At 47.0% G+C, this 20,368-nt stretch overlaps 4 protein-coding genes across 7 annotated transcripts; 3 read left to right on the top strand and 1 right to left on the bottom strand.

Moving 5' to 3' along the window:
* The first annotated feature begins 37 nt into the window (after window positions 1-37).
* On the top strand, window positions 38-1,713 carry LOC108612041 (uncharacterized). The gene is made up of 4 exons (XM_018004925.2): window positions 38-180; window positions 413-1,303; window positions 1,364-1,492; window positions 1,559-1,713. The coding sequence occupies exons 2-4, from the start codon at window positions 434-436 to the stop codon at window positions 1,610-1,612; spliced, it is 1,053 nt and encodes a 350-aa protein (XP_017860414.1). The 5' UTR covers window positions 38-180; window positions 413-433; the 3' UTR covers window positions 1,613-1,713.
* A 257-nt stretch (window positions 1,714-1,970) lies between these two features.
* Ube4B (Ubiquitination factor E4B) lies at window positions 1,971-8,330 on the top strand. 4 transcript variants are annotated; one of them, XM_089464989.1, is made up of 9 exons: window positions 1,971-2,193; window positions 3,487-3,715; window positions 3,784-5,259; window positions 5,334-5,905; window positions 5,986-6,382; window positions 6,438-6,550; window positions 6,613-6,937; window positions 6,996-7,338; window positions 7,412-8,330. In XM_089464989.1, exons 2-9 carry the CDS (start codon window positions 3,560-3,562, stop codon window positions 7,678-7,680), a joined length of 3,651 nt encoding a protein of 1,216 aa, XP_089321115.1. In that variant the 5' UTR covers window positions 1,971-2,193; window positions 3,487-3,559; the 3' UTR covers window positions 7,681-8,330. The 4 variants fall into 4 exon arrangements, with proteins under 4 accessions (XP_089321115.1, XP_089321114.1, XP_017859365.1 ...); XM_089464988.1 differs by having other exon boundaries at window positions 1,971-2,296; XM_018003876.2 differs by having other exon boundaries at window positions 1,971-2,398; window positions 3,490-3,715.
* Window positions 7,963-16,555, bottom strand: mTor (serine/threonine-protein kinase Tor). The gene is made up of 5 exons (XM_018003874.2): window positions 15,999-16,555; window positions 15,706-15,923; window positions 15,065-15,631; window positions 14,173-14,909; window positions 7,963-14,115 (listed from the first exon to the last, which is right to left on the bottom strand). The coding sequence occupies exons 1-5, from the start codon at window positions 16,222-16,224 to the stop codon at window positions 8,460-8,462; spliced, it is 7,404 nt and encodes a 2,467-aa protein (XP_017859363.1). The 5' UTR covers window positions 16,225-16,555; the 3' UTR covers window positions 7,963-8,459.
* Window positions 16,556-16,956: 401 nt separating this feature from the next.
* LOC108611845 (V-type proton ATPase catalytic subunit A) lies at window positions 16,957-20,359 on the top strand. Its single transcript, XM_018004660.2, has 5 exons — window positions 16,957-17,077; window positions 17,471-17,591; window positions 17,680-18,377; window positions 18,438-19,415; window positions 19,485-20,359. The coding sequence occupies exons 2-5, from the start codon at window positions 17,516-17,518 to the stop codon at window positions 19,575-19,577; spliced, it is 1,845 nt and encodes a 614-aa protein (XP_017860149.1). The 5' UTR covers window positions 16,957-17,077; window positions 17,471-17,515; the 3' UTR covers window positions 19,578-20,359.
* Window positions 20,360-20,368: the final 9 nt, after the last annotated feature.

The following is a 20,368-nucleotide window of genomic DNA, read 5'->3' as shown; positions in this document are numbered from 1 at the left end:
TTTTACTTGGTAAATGTATGTAGTTTGAAGGCCTTTTCTGAGTCAAAGATGACTTTATAAATTAAAATTATAAATTTTCCGCATCAAAACTAAGAGCTGTCGAAATCTAAAGAAAGTTACATATGCAAGTATTGCTGTAAAAATATATTGCAAATTGCAAATTTTTTAGAAACTCGGAAGGTATGCCATTATTTAAAATAAACCTATATACTCTGTTACATTATTTAAACACACTTATTAAGTTTATCAACTGATTTTTTTTGAATAATATCCCAACAAAATTTGAGCAAGTTGGCAGCGCCATATATTTATTTGCTTTCTAAAACAATTAATCGATATATATATATATATCGGAATGGCAATGCCAGATTTGCTCCACAACAGATTTGTTTGCAATAAAAAATTTTGTTAGGACGCGTTACACCTGCCACACATGGATACGAAGTCCAACGATGACTCTGGTGGCAGCGACTCCCTGGACAAATCAATGCAAAGGAAGTGTGTAATGGTCGAGACAAGCCCCACAACAACGGAGCCCGCAGCGGAGACAGACAACTGCAGCAGGGATTCCGCTGCACTAAGAGAGTCGCCACCTGGCGAACCAAAGACTGATGTGTCCAGCGCTGAATCGACCATTGGTGAAAATTCGACGGCGTTTAAAAGCAGCAGCAGCAGCAATAACAATACAACGGCAGCCAGTGCTGCATTTGAAACGAAAGTAAAACTCATTTCTCAGAACCTCAAAGAGACAACGCTGGCGGAATCAGAGGCCTCTGCCCCAACAACGAATACGTCGAACGACGTCGCTGATGGTCCACTGATAGATGATGTGGTGGACCAACATAGTAATACAGACAGCTGCGAGCAGCGCGTCAAAAAGGTCCGATTCCATCCAGACGTCAAAGCAAACGATGGCGGCAATCGTGTCAAAAAGAAAAGACGCTCGGCGCAAAACAGCGCCAATAAGGCGAATCTAAGCTGTGATGGCATGGATGTGGAGGACGATGACAATGAGTGCGGCGACGATGCGGATCACGATGAGGAGGAAGAGGAGGAATTTAACTTGGCCAAGACAATTGCCGAAGCGGATGACTACTTAAAGCAGCATCCGCTGACGTTTGTGCGGCGCGTCGATCAAAATGGTGAGCGACTCCGCGACGGCCTACTGAACATTGAGGATATGCCACAGCTTGTGGAACGCGAAGTGAGAGCTGAAAAGAACAACGAAGATGATTTCTATAAAAAATGCAAGCCGGAGAACGGCATAGAGCGAGTATTAGGCAAGGAGACAAAGGCGGGCAAGGCAAGTTCCCTTAGTAAGCAATATACTTTTACGGTTTTTAATTGTTAAATACATTTTTAGGTTGAGTATCTGTTGCGATATGAGAATCAAGGAGGTCTGTTTTGGGAATCAGAGGACTTTATACGACGCATGTGTCCAAATCTGTTAAAGGCCTATGAGAAGAACCGTGAAAGAAGGCAACAACGTCTAGTAAGTGCTTTAGACTAATTGAATGTTATTTACCAAAGTAAATTAATAATAAATTTAATATTTCAGATGCATAATGTTGCCAAGCGTCAGAGCCTGCGTCAGCGATATACGGATTTCTAGTAGCATAAAAACATATAGCTTTTAGGATTCGAATTAGGTTCCGCAAGTAACTGTAACATTTTTGTAATATGGAGTAAATGATTTTCTTTTGTTGAACAAAACTGTCGAATTAATTGTCATCGTGAATGTGCGAATATCGATATAAGATGTCATGCGCTATCGATTTCGTTTAAGGACAGCTATTTCTAAGCTTTTTATTCCTTTGGTTGATGACACATTGAATATTAAAATTAGCTATTCATTGTTGTGTCATGTGTTATATGGCTTTGACTTGTGTGAAAATAATTTCTCGTCTTGGGCCGTTGCCATTCGGCTGTTAACGTAAGCATATCGTATTAACTATCGATAGCTACTGTGTGTCATTAATAATTAAGTCTGGCGATACAATATCAACAATCCTAGTTCTAGTTTGACGGACGCAGTGTCTAAAAATTAAAAGTAGAATTGATCAAAGAAAAATCGTGTGCAAACGTGTGCAAATCTCAGCACGCGAGTTTCTAATAAAGCATTGTGATTGTTAAGCCATAAATAGGATAAATTCGACGGAAACGTGTAAATATTGGCATCGCGGGGCCAAAAAGGTATTGTCCGAGAACAAAAGAGAAATTTTTGTGCGTGTCACCGTCCATCATCCTCCACCTCTCAAAGGCGAAGCAGCGTTGCGATCAGCAACGGGCACAAACGGTAAACGTTGCCAGTGGCCCAACGAAATGCAATAGACTTTGCCCGCATTTTGCAATTTTCATGAATATCTCATTGTGACGGCAGGTGAAAGTGCCATTAGAGGTAAGCAGAAGCTAGTGCGTATATTCGGTATATTCTTTTGTGTTGTTCAGCGAGCTGGCCACAAAATGCGCAGATAGCATTTACTGCCAAAAATAAAATAATCGCACCAGGAATTAAAAACAAACAATCTGCAAGAAATCTGTTGGCTACGTGGGATATGTGTACATATATACAAATTAACAGAGTTATATATAACGTTACAGCACATCTGCTGAAACTTGTAACTGTTTTGACACCAAAAACTATTAGTCATCCTGTTTACGGAGTTCTGATAAACATTCGATGAGATTTATAAACAGTATGTTAGGTTATGGTATGCGTTAGGCGTTTATAAATCTTTTACTCTTATTTATTATTTGTTTTCAAATTGACACCTGAAGCTTACAGCAATAAAAACTAAAGATTTTGTATTAGCGTATTTTGTAATTAGGCATTTAAATAATTGCATATACTATAGACTTTTGTCTTGTCATTTTGTCAACAAAGCCCTTGTCAAAAAATCTACATACATACATATATATTCAGCTGCTTGGCCTTTTTAAAGAATAATTGCGCAACATGCCTGATATTAAACCAATTTCAATTACGTTCGGATATTATTAGCAATTAGTAAAAATCTATATGTTGCTGCATCCATCAATGTGTTATCGATATTCGCCTGTCACTTGTTTTGATATCGTGCACTGCACCTGCAGTAGCAGCACTCGCAGTTGTTGCTGCCGCTGCGCTGCCCGACAATCAGATAACGTTCGACTTAGCTCGGTGATTCTATAAATAGTCGCTGCATATTCAATATAGTTGTCTTCCTTTGGGGCTTTTGCCATAGGTCAGAAATGGACTAGTGCGTAGTTAATCTTAATATCACAAAGAACTCTTCTCTTTGGCAGTTGGATGCTGCGCAGACGAACGACAACGAATCATTGTCTTATCGTGAACTTGACGTTGACCGCTGGACTGTTGTTTATTTGTTAAATGCGCGTGGCAGTTCACTCAATCGCCAGTCACTCTCTCACGATCATTCTCTCTCTCTCACACATTCACTCTGTCTCTCTTTCTGGTTCGTTTCATTGTTTGGTTCGTTAACCCAGAAGAACTACGCAACAAGCAAACAGACGGGAACTGCCAGGTCACACAGCCAAAGTGCTCAACTGAACAAGCAACATGCCGGAAGAGGAGCCACCACAGAAACCAATGGATGAGCAGCAGGAGCCACCACAGTCCCCCAGCGCCAGCGATGGAAATGTTGACGAGCAGATGCCGGTGACGCAAAACGAATCGTCTACAGATTACGTTGTAACGGAGCTATCCGCCGAAGAGGCAAGTCGATCAAATCTCTTATAATCTCGTGTGTTTTGCTTAATGTTTGCCCTATTTTCCATTTGCAGATGCGTGCTCGACGGCTGCGCACTTTGGCGGCGCGTAGTAGCATCCTGAGTGCTGCTAATGTTGTCGCGCCGTTGGCAGCCGAGAAGCCATCACGGATTCAAGCAAACGTTCCGAGTGAATCACGTTTGGTGCGCGAGGTATCTGCCGGCTCGAGCAGCATGGATACAACAAATCCATTGGGTGACAAAGATTCCATAACCTGGTCCGACCTGGCCAACAAGCCGGACACGGATGTGGAAATGAAATCGGTAGCATCGACACCCATACATGACGTTGAGATGACCAGTGCACATTCCATCTGCGTGCCCAACGCTGTGCAACATAACTCGGAGCCCAAGCCGCAGAAAAAAGTGCCCAAAAATGATTCGTCATTACTTAAGAACGCTGATGAGCGCAACGAACAGATGCTATCGAGGCTATTGAATGCCACATGGAATGAATATGGCAGTGGCTCCATCATTTGTGTGCAAACTGCCAGCTTTCTGGAGCTATATCCTGAGCTACGTTTCGAATTTGAGCCGATTATAACCAGTGTGCTGCTAGAGACTGCATTTAAGTTCTACAACGATGAGGTGGATGATAGCATGAAGATGGATAGCGACACGCCGCTTGCCACTGGTGTGACAGACGCCAATGGCGACGATAAGGAGTTCTCCTCGGCCAAAAAGATCAAAAGCGACGACACCGAAGTCCAGGAAATACTGGCCAATGCCGTGGCCTCCAGCAGCGCCGCCGAAGAGGATCAAGGCGCCAGTTCCAGTGCGACGCCCAGCCAGACTGAGATAACGTCCAGCGATGCTGGAGTCACTTGTGTGGTGCCTCCTCCCCTTAATATAGTGACTACCTCCAAGCACAATGCCATGCTACATCTGTTGCGTTGCTATCAGAACTATCAAACCGAGCTAACTCGGTCCCGGGCCAACGATGTAGGCCAACCAATGGACGATAGCACGCACAAGGCCTTGACAATGGCATTTACAAATATTATGCGAGTATCGGTGCTAGTTTTAACGGATCGCATCCAGCAGAACCTCAACTATCAGCTGGACCAATCAACCTTGCTGGAGCTCATGTACATGGACCGTGTAAGCGAATCCTTCCTCATTGACCTGGTGGCCGAAACGTACCAGCAACGCGAGATTTTCGACGAAATATTCGGTCAACTGCTGCGCGGTCTATTCAGTGGCATGCAACGCAACATTTGCAGCTCGAAGATCAATACACAACAGATCGAATGGCTTTCCAAGTTGGTGGTCATCAAGGTGGGCAATGTCCGACCCATTGCCGATTTGGTAGCTCGCCAACCAAACTATATACCGCCCATATGCACAAAGATACCGGGACGTGAAATTGTGAAGTGCAGCTTCCTGGGCCCTTTCCTGTCCGTCTCCCTCTTTGCCGAGGAGAACGTCAAATTTGCTGAATACACGACCAAAAACAAACTTGAGGAAACCTCGATATCGCGCCTACGCTGGGTACGTCTTCTGTATTTATATTTATTTGTTCTCTCTTATAATATTCATCCCTGTCTGAATTTCTCTCCATGCAGGAACTGCACTCAATGCGCACTCACATGCATACAGTTTTCCACTCGCTGTGCGTCAATGCCAGCAGCCGCCCCAAGACTCTGGAGTACATTTCTCAAATTCTACGTCACAACGATCGTCGCGTGCAATTCGCCAGTGACGAAAAGTTGCTCGCCCGCGATGGTTTCGTCATCAATCTGATGAGCGTGCTGCAGCAGTTGTCGGTCAAGATTAAATTGGATCGCATTGATCCGAATTTCCACTACTACAGCAATTCGCTGGTCAACATCGAGCAGGATACGAAAATCCGTTACAGCGAGGAGGAGTATAAGAACTTTTTGGCAAAGAATTTCTCAACGCCAGCGGAGAATGTGAATTTCCAGACGCAATGCTGGTTCCTTACGCTGCAATCTCATCATCTTGGCTATCTGCCAGCGATTCAACGCTATCGCCAAAAGGTGCGCGCCATCAAAGAACTACAAAAACTAATTGACGAGCTGGATCGTACCAAGCCCCACTGGGTAAACTCACGTTATGCCAATCGCAACAATCAGTTCAAGGAGCGTTGGGAAAAGCAACTGCGCAAACTTAACCGGTATGGAATGCAAATATTATAATATGTAAAACACATTTCATGTTCATCTAATGAATGTTGAAACTCATTTTCTTGTACAGCTCCAAGACATGCAGTGAGATAACGCTCCTCGATCCTGCGCTCCTGCAGCGCTGCACTGAGTTCTATTCGACTGTGTGCGAGTTTATGCTTTATCAATTCGAGGGACGTCCCATCGAGGGTCCGTTCATCTCGAAGCTGCCGGTGCAGCAACTAAAACCGACTGACGCATTTTCCGCACTGCCCGAGTGGTACATCGATGACATTGCCGAGTTCATATTGTTTGCCATGCAGCATGCCAATGTGGACATCAGACAGGGCATCGATCATTCGATCATCACATGGCTGCTGACCTGCGTCTGCGCCTCACATCTCATCAAGAATCCCTATGTAACTGCCAAACTGGTTGAGGTGATGTTTGTGTTCTCCCTAAAGCCAGCCAATTCAGTTAATACAGCGGTAAGTAAATGAAAGATATATTTAAAGCAAATTCATAATCCTCATTTACTTATAGATGTGGAACCATGAACTGGCACAGAATGCGCTGGTCAGCGCGCTAATGCGATTTTATGTGGATGTGGAGACCACTGGCCAAAGCACTGAGTTTTACGATAAGTTTACTATAAGGTAAGCTGGAATAGATCTATAAAGAACTTTACTGGAAATGTGTCGTTCTTCCATTCTTTCAGATACCACATTAGCCATCTATTTAAATCCATGTGGGAGAATCCCATACATCGGCAGGCTGTCATCTGTGAGTCGCGTCAGGGCAATCAGTTTGTGAAGTTTGTAAACATGCTGATGAACGATACGACCTTCTTGCTGGACGAATGCCTCGAGAATCTTAAGCGCATACATCTAACACAGCAGCTAATGTCTGACGTAAAGAGCTGGAGCGGAATGAGTGCCGAGCAGCAGCAGAGTCGCCTCACCCAGCTGGCAACGGATGAGCGTCAATGCCGTTCCTATTTAACGTTAGCTCGCGAGACTGTTGATCTATTTCATTATTTGACCGTGAGTTGTTTGGGATGCTGCTATTGTAATTTTGTATTCATTTTGACTATTATTGTAGAGCGATATCAAGGAGCCGTTTATGCGCGCCGAGCTTGTTGATCGCCTGAGCTCCATGCTAAACTTTAACTTGAAACAACTGGCTGGGCCCAAGTGCAACGATCTGAAAGTGAAGAACCCAACCAAATATGGCTGGGAGCCGCGCAGTTTGTTGGCCCAAATCTTTGATATATATCTTCACTTGGACTGTGATAGATTCGCGCAGGCATTGGCTGCCGACGAACGCTCATTCGATCTGCAAATTTGCAATGAGGCAGCGTCACGCATCAAACGCCTTGGGATACGTTCCGTCGTGGAGGTAGAACGATTCAAAGCGCTCACCCAGCGGGCTCACGAAATATATGGTATGTGCTTTAAAATACGCTTTCCTTATCTAAGTTTATTATTTGGATTATCTTCGTCCATGTCTATTTACAGTTTCCAACCAACAGACTGAAGATGAGTGCGCCGATGCGCCCGATGAGTTTAAGGACCCACTGATGGACACATTAATGTCGGATCCAGTTGTGCTGCCCTCTGGCACTGTGATGGATCGTGCAATTATCACACGTCATCTGCTCAACAGTTGCACGGATCCGTTCAATAGGCAGTATCTCACTGAGGATATGCTGGTTCCGAATATTGAACTGAAGCAGCGCATCGATGCCTGGCGCAAGGAGCAGCGGGGCAAGCGAAACAATAGCTAAGGCAACCAGATCTTAATCGATAATCTACAATCATACATAGCTTAATGTTCAGTTTTAGTGTCTACCTATAACTCTATACAAATTTATATTATCTTATAATTATTATTATATGTATATGCGATTTATCAGCAGCTAGAATTCCCACTTATTTCAGTTTCCATTTGGGGTAGTCGCAGTCGTTTCTAAAGATTCTCAAAGTCCACCATATTAGAAAAAACGGTGTATTATTTTGTTGATTTCCAGATTTCTCAAAACTAATGTAAATGTTGAAAAATGCAATAATTTTAATTATTTAAGTACATACTGTATATTGCTTAATTGATTGTTTTTGTATAATTTCATTTAGAAAAGAATATTGTTTCTGTACAAATTCACGTTCACAAATACTTCAGTTATTATAATAAATATATATATATTTTTTTGTAATTTCAATTCAAACGTGGCGGATGTTTCATCATCGAACACCGAATTGGCTTGTTTTTTTTTTTTTTTTTTCTTTCTTATTTCTTCTTGTTACGGTACGAGCTGCGACTACCCCAAATGTTGATTAGGTGCCACAGCTTGGCTCGTGCTTAACAGAATTTGGAATTTAATTGCAACTGGAATTTACAATAAAGTTTTAATGAAGCGTATTTCTAATATAAATTATACATATACATAGTTTTATGTTCAATTGTGTGTTTGTGTTCGTATTATCGTAACTGCATATATTTGTTTTATTCGCTCAGTCTCAGATGGGTGCATGGCCTGGAGATTGATTGGATAGGACACATGGTCAATTACCAGAAGGGACACCAGCCAATATAGCACTGACAGAGGTTCTCATTGTTCGTCGCCTGCTGTATGAGCAGCTCCACCTGTTGCTGCTCGGTCATTTCGGACATTTGGAAATCTGTGCCGGTCAGCTTGCGATGGACCCGCTGTATGACCATGCTGGCCTTGCTGTTGGTCACATCGGCCACGTTAGTGTATCCACCGTGGAGTTGCTGTGCCTCGTACGTCTTGGATTTGGCCACTGGGTTGCCCTGCAGCAGCGACTCCTGCTCTATGGAGTTACTGGCACTACCGCCGCTGGCACCGCCGGCGGTTGTTGTGTCGTTGCCCTTCTTGTCCACATCGAGCAGACGCCAGTTGAGCAGCGGATCGTAGACGAACGCTTCCAGCACAGCCATCAGCGAGTCTTTGTTGCGACGCAGCACCAGCATGACACTCTCGCAGGTGCGTCGATAGGTGCCCTCAATGCCCGTCACTTCCATCGCCTTTATGAGCATCCGTGTCAGTCGGAAGGGTATCTTCTCGGGGAACTTCTCACGGGTCATGGCCACCTCGAAACAATCACCAAAATCTATATGCAATATTTTACCACTCATGCGATCCAACATCAAATTGGAGGGATGACGATCACCCAGACCGAGTATATAGCCCACCATGGACATGACGGCTAATGAGCGTGTGTAATTGTTGCGCCGCTCGAACCACAGCTCCGACGACGGCGACTTCAGCCACAGCAGCTTGGCGAGATCATCGCCCTGGGTCTGACTCAGGGCATACTCGAACACCTCGACCTTTTGCATCAGCGTCAGATGATCGTAATCGGGCGCGTAGTTCAGCATAGTGCGATGCTCCTGGTTGAGCGGAACCTTCTTCTTGTCGCGATAGTCGCGGATCAGCGTATGTAGCGTATCACAGTGCGGCACCCAGCCGATCAATCCAGAGTTTGTGCTTAGCGGGATGACGGCGTAGCGCTGGATGGCCAGGTTACGACGGAACGTGTCGGGATCGTCGAGTAGCAGCGTATTGACCAGCGAAAAGAGCTGCATTACACGCTCGTCCTGCCTCAGATCCTCGTGACCCTTCAGCAAATACATGTAGTCCTTGCCGTTGGACCCACGTATGCAGAGTTTGCGCGGCCGCTGCTTGGACGTGATCACCTGCAGATTGGTCTTGATGTGATTGATGCGTATCAGCTCCTGGCCGGGATTATAGGACCCAGGCACAGCCAGCTCCAGGTTCTTGCAGGTCATCAGCTTGGGCGACACATAAGGCAGTTCGAGCGATGTCAGCTGCGGCAGCTGACGTGAAATCTTCTGGAACACATGATAATAGATATCCCAGGCACGATCCAAGTCCATGAGTACGGCCGAGGTCTTATAGCGTTGTGTCCACTCATACGCCTCGGTCAGCTCACGGCCATAGGCCTGCGAGAAGGAGGTCTCCTTGAGTGTCTGTGGTCCGCGATCCAGCATCGCATGCAATGGCTCCAGAATCTCAAACATGCCCTTCACATTGCGGTCCCCAAAGTAGAGGCGACTGGCTTCCTCCAATCCTTCGTGCCACTGCTCGTGCCAGAGGATGGCCACCCGTATAAGCTCCTCGCTGCACATGACCGCCTGCTCGACGAGCGTCGGCGAATGCTTCCGCATCGAGTCGAGGATCTTGAAGGCGGCCGTCTTGCGCGCCAGCGAAGCGGACTTGGAGGCCACGGTCAGGGGATAGACAAGCGCCTGCGGGTGATTCTTGCCAATGTCCATGAGCAGCTGATGGATAAGCTGACCCACCAGCTTGCGATGCGTGTCGATGCGTGCAATTAGCTGTGGAATCACTTGCAGCCAGGTATTGATTTCAATCTGTTTCATGCCGGAGAAGAGAGCTTCATAGACCTCGGCATGATTGCCATAATCAAACCACAGCGTCAGCAGACGCAGCGTGTCCTGCAGCGAATTCCCGCGGATGAGGCTGATGGAGCGGAAGAATCCATGCACCGCCGGCACCGCATACTGCTGAATGATCAGACTTTCGCTGTCCAGGCCCAGGCCCATGGTCGCCGGCGATTGCTGGCGTGGATTTTCCAGCGCCTGCTTCTGGGACTGCACCACCTTGAAGTTCATGTAGGCCCACAGATGCCAGGCCTTGTACCAATTGGGATCGTAGTCTGTCGCCTTCTCGAAGCACTCCAAAGCACCTTGCACTGCCTCTTGATTGGGTCGGTTCTCGTGCAGTTTGTTCTGCCAGGTGGCGAGGCGCAGATAGCAGCGCGCCATTAGACGCTGGTCCTGCGGCTTCTGTGCCTCCGGCGGCACACAGTTCAACTGGGCGCTGTACGTGTTGACAAAATCGAGCAGCTTCTTGTACGCCAACTCTTTGGAGGAGGCAGCCAGATATTTGGTATAGGCATAGGTAACCTGCGGCTGATTGCACGGCAGTGGGTCATTGGGCGAGAGTGCCGGATCAGTGCCCAGCAGCATCACTAGCGTCTTGTGCGACAAATTCAAGGAGCCGCTCTTGCGACACAGGCTGGCATACTTGAGCCAGGTGTGTATATCCTCGTGGGGCTTCACAACCAGAGAGTGAACCTGGATGATGCGACGCCAGTCCTCAACCAAACGCTGTCCGCCCTGCAGACGCTTCCACCACATGGCCTTTAGCGGTTCCCGTCGTTCGGGTATCAGTTTGTATTGTATCACCTCCTCCAGCTCGGCCAGCATTTGCACACAGACCATTGCACCGTAGGCCCGCTCATAGGACTCCCCAGCCATGGAGGTTAGTTCGGTGTCCAGCAGATCGCGCGTCTCATCAATCAGACGCTGTGCCGTCTCGAAGTCATCGTGATGCACCGCAAGCACAGCACGATAGAAGCTACCGTCTTGAGTGTCCACGGGTATGCAGCGCACATATTCCTGCATGCCCTCCCAATCCTTCAGGCCCCAGGCGGCAACAGCGGCCAAGGGACTCGCACGTGCCTTGGCCTCCGCACTGAAGTTGGGCCATTCCTCTTTACAGCGATTGCTCAACTGTGACCAGTCGCCCAGGGCCTCCAGGCAGCGCATGTGACCAAGACGTGCCTCCAGATCGTTGGTATCCGCTCGCAGATTGAGCTGGTAATGATGTAATGCCTGCTCCCAGTTGTGCAGCTTCTCATACCAGCGACCATGAACGCTGGCCTCGTTGCCCGAGTTGCGATAGGTGGTCAGGAGGCCTTCGGCTGCTTCGCGCTGCTGCAGCTTGTTGTTGATATGGATCAGCGACTCGAACACATGCGGCTCCTGACGCGGCACAAACTCCTCCTCCTTGTAGCGCAAGGCCTTTGCGTACGCCCGACAGGCCATGGCATGGGTACCCAGCAATTGTGTCTCTATGGGAATGGGAGCACGATCACAGTGCTCCATAAACTCTGCCAGGTTGAGTATGGTCTGTGTAATCTCCGGCATGTCCGTGACCTGCAGCGCCTGTATGAGCGACTGGGTTAGCTCGTACCGATGCTCGGGCGACAGCTCTGTCCAGCAGGATATGAAAGCCGCATTAAACAAATCCCGCAGCAGTGTATCATAATCCTGGGCCAGCACACAGCAGGCGCGCAATGCATGCGAGGGCGACTCCTTGAGCAGACCTATGGACAATCGCTTGAGCCACTCCATCCAGTCGTCTTTGGAGACCCGACGCGTCACCTGCCAAGCGGTGCGTAACGCATTCGTCGAGACCTTTAGATTCTTGCTGCTGCTGTTGCTGTCCAGCACAAAGGGCTCATTGTATTTGGGCTTTGCCTGTCGCTGGCCAAAGTCGCCGCCGATGCCAGAGCCGATGCCCGAGGCGTCCGCCAAGGTGCTATTGGATTTAATGCGGCTGAGCAGATTGTTGTATTCGGTATCTTCAATGCGATGCTTAGTTATGGTGCGCTGCACCATAGGCACAAACACCAGATACTTCTTGCCCAGCTGCTTGACCAGGGAGCGCAGCGTTGTCATTGCCTGATCGCGCAGCTCCGGCTCTGTGTCCAGCACACGCACCAATGGATGTATGATGCGCGAGGAGAAGTCCGTGAAGTCCAGCTGGCTGGCCAAACTGTTGATCGTTTCCATCGCCACCAGAGACACCTGCTGAGGCACATACGGCGAGTCAAAGAACTTGACAATCGGCGGCACAATCAGCGGCAAGTAGTAGCCCAGCGTGCTGCCGAATTTCTGCAGCGCCTGCAGCAGTCGCCGCGTCACCATTCGATCCTTGGAGTTGTCATGCTGCAGCACACGCAAAATTTGCGGTATGAGCTGCGCCAAGTAGTCACGGAACTCGCAGCCCAGCGCTACGGCAATCTGTTCGATTAGGTTGATCAGCGTGGAGTGCAGCGGCGTATTGATTGTCCAGAATTCCTTGATCAGCTTAAAGATGTCGTCCATGTAGCTAATGATGTGCAGCTTGACAAAGGCAACCAGAATCGCCAGTTGCTGGAAGAGGAACTCGCGCAGATTGTTGTCCGCGGTGCGCACATTGTCCAGCAGATTGGGCAGCACCTGTGCCAAATACGGCACACACTTGATGCCCAGCGTGTGGAAGATGAAGGTGACGGCCTGGACGACGCTGGTGTGGCGTGTGCTCAGCGTGGGATCGCGCAGAATGCGCATTAGTGCGGCAATGGCCACCGCCGGATAATATTCATCAAGAGCATTGCCCATGTTCACAAGCAGCTCGGCCGTGGAAATGTCCTGGCTCTCGTCTGTCTTGCCGTCCGAGTAAGCAATCAGCACGTTATCCTTCTGGCTATCGATCAGGCCCTTGTTCATCTTGTGCTTGTACGGATCCATGGCACCAAGCAAGCCCAGCACACGTATTGTTTCGCGGCGTATGGAGCGACGCTGTTCGGTCTTCAGGAAGTTGATCAGGATATCAATCAACACCGGATATTTGTGATAGGGGGTGACCACACGGCCCGTGGCGCTTATCAGCTGCCCCAGCGTCCAGAGCGCAACGCCGCGCTTGTCCGGACTACCAGCATCGCCCAGCATCTCGAGCAGTATGGAAAGCAGATCATCCGCCCACAGCTCCATTTCATTGGAGCCGCCATTGACCTCGGCCAGATCTCCGATTGTGCGCAGTACATTCAGCACAACACCAGGATTCGATTCCGGTTCATGCAGCTTGGGCACTAGCGCCTTCAGAATCGGATTCATGTAGGATGATATAAGACGCGGCGTGCTAATGACTAGATGATCCAGCATACGTGCGCTTTGCTCCTTATTGCGACTCATGCCCGAGTACTTCAAGTCCGTGAGCAGCTCAATCATGGTGGTGCGCAGTTTGGGCATCACATAAGCCGGATTCATGGAGGACAGCCGCCCAATGGTGACCATGGCAAGTTCACGAATCTCAAAGATTTCATCGTGCAGTGTTATGAACAGAGCATTCAACGATTCCGGCTGGGCCAGCTTAGCATCGAAAGTCTCATCCAGCGAGCGAAGAATGCGTATGCGTACATTGTAATCCATGTCAGTGATGGCCACAGACAGCAGCCGTTCAATCACATGGGAAACCGTGTCACTTAACGTCTTCGAGTTCTCCATACTCTCCGATGACTGTACGGCGAGCTTGAGCAGGCGCGTGCACGTTTGCACCGCTTCGAGGCGAATTTCCTGCTGCTCATGCACTATGAAGTAATCCGCGCAGCTAAAACAGAGCGATATGAATTAATATATGCCATTAAGGATTCAATGATGCACTCACCGTTGCACAAAGTCCAGCATATTCTGCTCCTCGAAATTAAAGGTGCCCAGTGTACGGAGCGCCAGCACAATTGTGGCGGTATCGACGGTCTGCAGCATCAGCGAGGCGTCAATTGTAATCGGCGGCATTGTGGCATATGGTATGGTCGCCGACTTGTTCATCAGCACCTGGAAGAGCACAACGATCAGACCATTCGTGATGGCCGCCTTCAGCTGCGGCACATTTTCGGCCAATTCGCGCAGACAAACAGTCAGCGCTGGCGAGAGACCCGTGTGAAACATTTGCTCGAGGATTTCGCGTACATCGTCTGCGATCTGCGATTTCACCGCATGGGCCAGCAGCGTGATGCAAGCGAACACCGCCGCATCCACAGGCGATTTGCGTTTGCTGGCCAAATCCTTTGCGGGCAGCGCCTGTTTAATGCTAGCCATAATGTTCTTCAGATGCTTCTCTATATCGTTCTCGACAGCGACGGCGATGTAGCCAATCGTAATGTAGGCCACATTGCGATCCTTTTCCTTGCCACGCAATATGGCCATCAAGTGAGCTACGCAGGTCTCCAGGTACTGGGCCACGAACACTTCGCGATTGAAAGCAGCCAAACGTGGCAGGATCTGAAGCAGTCCCTGTTGCACATACAGCGACTTTGATGAACGCTGCTCCAACACATTGTCGCAGATGGTTTTGAAGTGCTTCTTAAGAATCTCGCTGGCGTAGGCTGAGTCCAGTACGTTGTGCTGCAAGCGAAAAAGGAATTAGTAACTAACTATGACAGAAATTAATTTTAGATAAAATAGATTCAGAACGACTGCATCAATGACTGGGACGAAAAAACACCTCTTCAATCGATTTCTTGCAACTTGATTAATATGAAATGGATTCTTCTTCTTACACTGGTCAATTTGTTGCCAATGCCATTGTGCTGCTCGCTATCCATTTGCATCTGGGTGCTGCCCAGCTTGTCGACGAAAGGCACCTTGAGGCGTGGCACAATGGTGGTCAGTTGGCTGCCAACTGATGAGGAGCTGCTGGTGTCCAGGAACTTATTGTGATGCGGCTTGGGAAACAGCTTCTTGAGCGTTGTATATCGACGTTCCCAGTTCGCATTAGCACAGCGAAATAACTCATTGAAGACAATGAGACCGCCGTGTATGCGATCGTCGCGAGTCATGCCCTTTTGCTCCTTGCCCGGCAGGACATCGGTGTTGAAGCTGCTGCTGGCCTCATCGTAGCAGATCTTATACCATTGCGGCTCACTCGATTGCTTTGTGCTCTCACGTTGCACAGTTACGATGAGTGCGGCGCGCAATGCCTCGCCTGCAGATTCACGTATCGCTGGCTTCGGGTCAAAGATGGCATTGAAAATGTGATCGAAAAACGTTAGAATTTGCTGATAAAAATACGTGGGCAACGCAATCGCCAGCTCACGTAAAATGAAGACGGCAGCGTGACGACGATACTGTCAGAATAAAACCAAAGGAACATTCCATTAAATCATTATTGCAATATCTATATATATGTATAGTTACGCACCTCCTGCCGATCGCCGCTAAGCATTTCAAATGCCTTCTTTATATCAAAATCGAATGATTCTGCGCCCTTTGACCCTGGCATATTGGCCAGCTTCACCAGTGAGCGAGCCGCAATTTCCATCACTGAGACATCGTTGATAAGCAACAGATCGCGTAAACGATTGAGGTATGGTGAGATGCCTTTGCGTGTTATCAAAGCGTCACCACTTATGAGGCACTCTGAAAAAAAAAAAAGAGAAAAGAGCATTAGCTGCGGCCATAGCTCATAATACTCCACAGGAATTATTTACTCACTCATGGCCAGGGCACCACCCTTCTTTTCATTGATATCCGCTGCATTGACCATGTTGAAGATGTGATGGTCGAAGTCATCAAAGAACTGAACCAACTCCTCCTGCGACATTTCGCGCAGCTCGGTTTTGACATACAGGAATAGATCCTGCGCCGCCTTGTTTTGGACATTGCGGTTGCGGGACTTTAGTCCGTTGACGAACTGCTGCACAATCGAAGATGTTGACATGTTTACGTTCAATAGTTTCTAGGGTCTGGGGAATTCCCCAAGCGCCTGCAATACTAAGCAGGTGCACCCACGTCCAGTCGAGACTTTGAGGTTATAATTTGTTTGCCCGGAGTCTGAATCTGTCTGGGCACGTCACGCAATATTGTATAGTTTGCGTTCGACACTTTCACATGTTTGTGTTATGCGTTGCAGTGCGACAATCTTAATGGATGTACTTTTAGAGATATATCTCGTTCTGAAATTCACTTGACCCCCTGTTTTCGCGAGAAGTTTGTTTTGCAGCCGAGAAGGTAGTAGAGATGTGAATGACTGTTCAACTAGCTCCAAATGCCCGATAATCCATATATCGATAGTTCGCAGCTTCGATAGCAGTTCATATTTAGGGTACTTCTGCACGTAATGAAAATGCGTAAGGCGCGCGATTCATTTGTAAAAATATTTAACTGAAAAAATATAAATATAGTTAATGTATCATATTTTAAAATACGTAATGAGCTTGATTTTACATATAATACCGCTTTAGTTTAATTGAGTTTACCTTCAAATTGTTATTTTACTCAATACTGTTAGATATTTAAATTAGTTAAATATGTATAGTTTTGCTCTTCAAATACTGAAGTTGATTATGCACAAAATAAGGTATTATAAATATATTTTAAATGCATACATTTTAATTTTAAGTGCTTCTAGCATTCTTTGCTAGTGCTGACCATGACATTCGACTATCGATTAAAATTTTTATGATATAATCGATCAGAACTTTCCTAATGTATTGGAAAACTTGAGGCGCTGCCAATCTAGATTAAAATAGAAACTCAGTCTGCTGAGAATTTTCATAAGAGCTAAAACAAATGTGAGTAAAAGCGATTTTCCAACTAGCAAAACTTATGAACTTCCGTTAAAAAAGGGAGTAAGGAATAGTTTAAAGTGCCTAGAAATATGCAAGGCTTTATGAAGTGATGATAGTTACAGTTAAATTATAAAATAAAAACTGTTCATGTTAACTGTGGGTGGCAAATGTGAAATTTTGTGTGGAAAAATCGATCGTTGGCTGCTGCTGCTGCTGCGGGGGTTTGAAGCTTTCACTGGGGGCTGCTTGGCAACTGCCCACAGCAGCGCCATCTAGTTTTTTTCCCTCATCATTTCTGTCACAAAAACAAGCGTGCAAAATGTGTGTTTGTTTATAATGAAAAAAGAAAATAAAGTAAAAATACATTTACTGTTGTTCTTTTGCATGCATGATTAGCAAACGAATTTCGACCGTTGCAGTTGAATCGAACTCACCTCAAACATGTCTAACCTGAGGAAATTCAAAGACGAGGACCGCGAGTCCGAATACGGTCGCGTGTACGCTGTCTCTGGTCCGGGTAAGACGTCACCTTTGTCCTTCACCTGCTGACCCGCCCATCTACATCTACATCTATATTATTTTCTCCTCCCCAACCACCCCTTTAGTCGTTACGGCAGAGTGCATGTCGGGCTCTGCTATGTACGAGCTGGTACGTGTGGGCTACTATGAGCTGGTAGGCGAAATCATTCGCCTGGAGGGCGACATGGCCACCATCCAGGTATACGAGGAAACCTCAGGTGTCACAGTCGGTGATCCGGTGCTGCGAACGGGTAAGCCCTTGTCCGTGGAGCTGGGCCCTGGCATTATGGGCAGTATCTTTGATGGTATTCAACGTCCACTGCGGGACATTGGTATCATGACTAGCTCTATATATATACCCAAGGGTGTGAACACGCCCGCCTTGTCGCGCAGCGAAATGTGGGAGTTCAATCCCTTGAATGTGCGCGTTGGCTCCCACATCACGGGCGGCGACTTGTACGGCGTTGTGCATGAGAACACATTGGTCAAGCAGCGCATGCTTGTGGCGCCGCGTGCCAAGGGCACAGTACGCTATATTGCACCAGCGGGTAACTACAATCTGGAGGACGTTGTGCTGGAGACGGAATTCGATGGCGAGATCACAAAACATACAATGCTGCAGGTGTGGCCTGTGCGCCAGCCGCGCCCCTGCACCGAGAAGCTGCCGGCCAATCATCCTCTCTTCACTGGTCAACGTGTACTTGATTCGCTGTTCCCTTGCGTCCAGGGTGGCACCACAGCCATTCCTGGTGCCTTCGGCTGTGGCAAGACTGTCATCTCGCAGGTATGTTAAAATTGATTGACTAGCTTTTAGAATCCCTGATCACTCTTATGCAATTCATAGGCCTTGTCCAAGTACTCCAACTCTGATGTCATCATTTACGTCGGCTGCGGCGAGCGAGGCAATGAGATGTCTGAGGTATTGCGTGACTTCCCGGAACTGACTTGCGAAATTGACGGCGTCACAGAGTCCATCATGAAGCGCACAGCTCTGGTGGCCAACACCTCCAACATGCCCGTGGCTGCTCGTGAGGCTTCCATCTACACAGGCATCACACTTTCCGAATATTTCCGTGATATGGGCTACAATGTGGCCATGATGGCAGACTCCACCTCCCGTTGGGCCGAGGCCTTGCGAGAAATATCTGGCCGTCTGGCTGAAATGCCTGCCGATTCGGGTTATCCGGCGTATTTGGGCGCTCGTTTGGCCACATTCTATGAACGCGCTGGACGCGTCAAGTGCTTGGGTAATCCCGAGCGTGAGGGCTCCGTGTCCATTGTCGGCGCTGTCTCGCCCCCTGGTGGTGATTTCTCCGATCCCGTGACCTCGGCTACCTTGGGTATTGTACAGGTGTTCTGGGGTCTCGACAAGAAGCTGGCCCAACGCAAACATTTCCCTTCCATCAACTGGCTCATTTCCTATTCCAAATATATGCGTGCTCTGGACGAATACTATGACAAAAACTTCCCCGAATTCGTGCCGTTGCGTACCAAAGTCAAGGAGATTTTGCAGGAGGAGGAAGATCTGTCCGAAATCGTGCAGTTGGTGGGCAAAGCATCGCTGGCCGAGACCGATAAGGTTACTCTGGAGGTGGCCAAGCTGCTGAAGGACGATTTCTTGCAACAGAACTCCTACTCGCCATATGACCGAGTGTGTCCCTTCTATAAAACTGTCGGCATGTTGAGAAATATTCTAGCTTTTTACGAGACGGCGCGTCACGCAGTTGAGTCCACCGCCCAGTCGGACAATAAGATTACATGGAACACGATCAGGGAGTCAATGGGCGGCATTATGTATCAGTTGTCTTCAATGAAATTCAAGGTGAGTATTTGAAATTGATTGAGACAGACGGGTCGAATCTAATGAATTTCTCTTTTTCGCTCTCATAAGGATCCTGTGAAGGATGGTGAGCAAAAGATTAAGGCAGACTACGATCAGCTGTATGAGGATCTGCAGCAGGCCTTCAGAAATTTGGAGGACTAAGGCGACTGTGTACTTGCAACAGAAACAAGGCAAAGAAAACAAAAGAAGAAAAGCAAAATACCAAAATGGAAAAATACCGAAAGAAAAACCAAACGAAATAAGCAACCAAAGTTTAGGTTTATTATTCGAATTCCCCCATCAAGCTAGTCATATATACATAATGCGTAATAAGATATTTGAATTCAATTTAATTATTAAGTTAAACAGTTTAGAAGAAAATGCGTCAGGTAGAGTAGAGTTTCACTTGATTCGCACACCCAAGAAACAATGAACAATGTACACGACGACGAAGATGACAAGAAAGAAGGAGTTAGGAAAGACGAACAATAATTAGCCGATAGCGCAAAAATAAAATATATAACTAAAAAAGGAAAACGGAAAGCATGTTGTCCACTTAAACCAGCCATATAAATAACATACACATACATATACATATATGTATATTTAAATAAATAATATATATATTTATTAAATTATCTATGTTGATATATGTATACCTACATAATTATAATTCATTGCTATTTATTGTTAGTAAAAACAAATTCGTAAAGTTATCTAACTGTGTTCTCTACGTAACTGTAACTACACACTACTAACAATTTATTTAATGTTTTTGCCATTGCGTGTTACAACAAGTTAAATACAAATACGAAATTATAATACTATCTAAATTATAGACCTTTACAAATGCAATAATTACCTAGCCGCAATTGAGGAATAACTTGTGTGCATGTTACAAATGGAACTATGCAAATAAAAATGTATTATGAATGTTAAAATTATTTAAAGTC

Source organism: Drosophila arizonae, chromosome 3, assembly GCF_054131065.1.
Source record: "Drosophila arizonae isolate 15081-1271.41 chromosome 3, UAZ_ARI_1.0, whole genome shotgun sequence".
Lineage (NCBI taxonomy): Eukaryota > Metazoa > Arthropoda > Insecta > Diptera > Drosophilidae > Drosophila > Drosophila arizonae.
The sequence above is the reverse complement of the archived record's forward strand: the minus strand, read 5'-3'. Positions and strand labels throughout refer to the sequence as shown.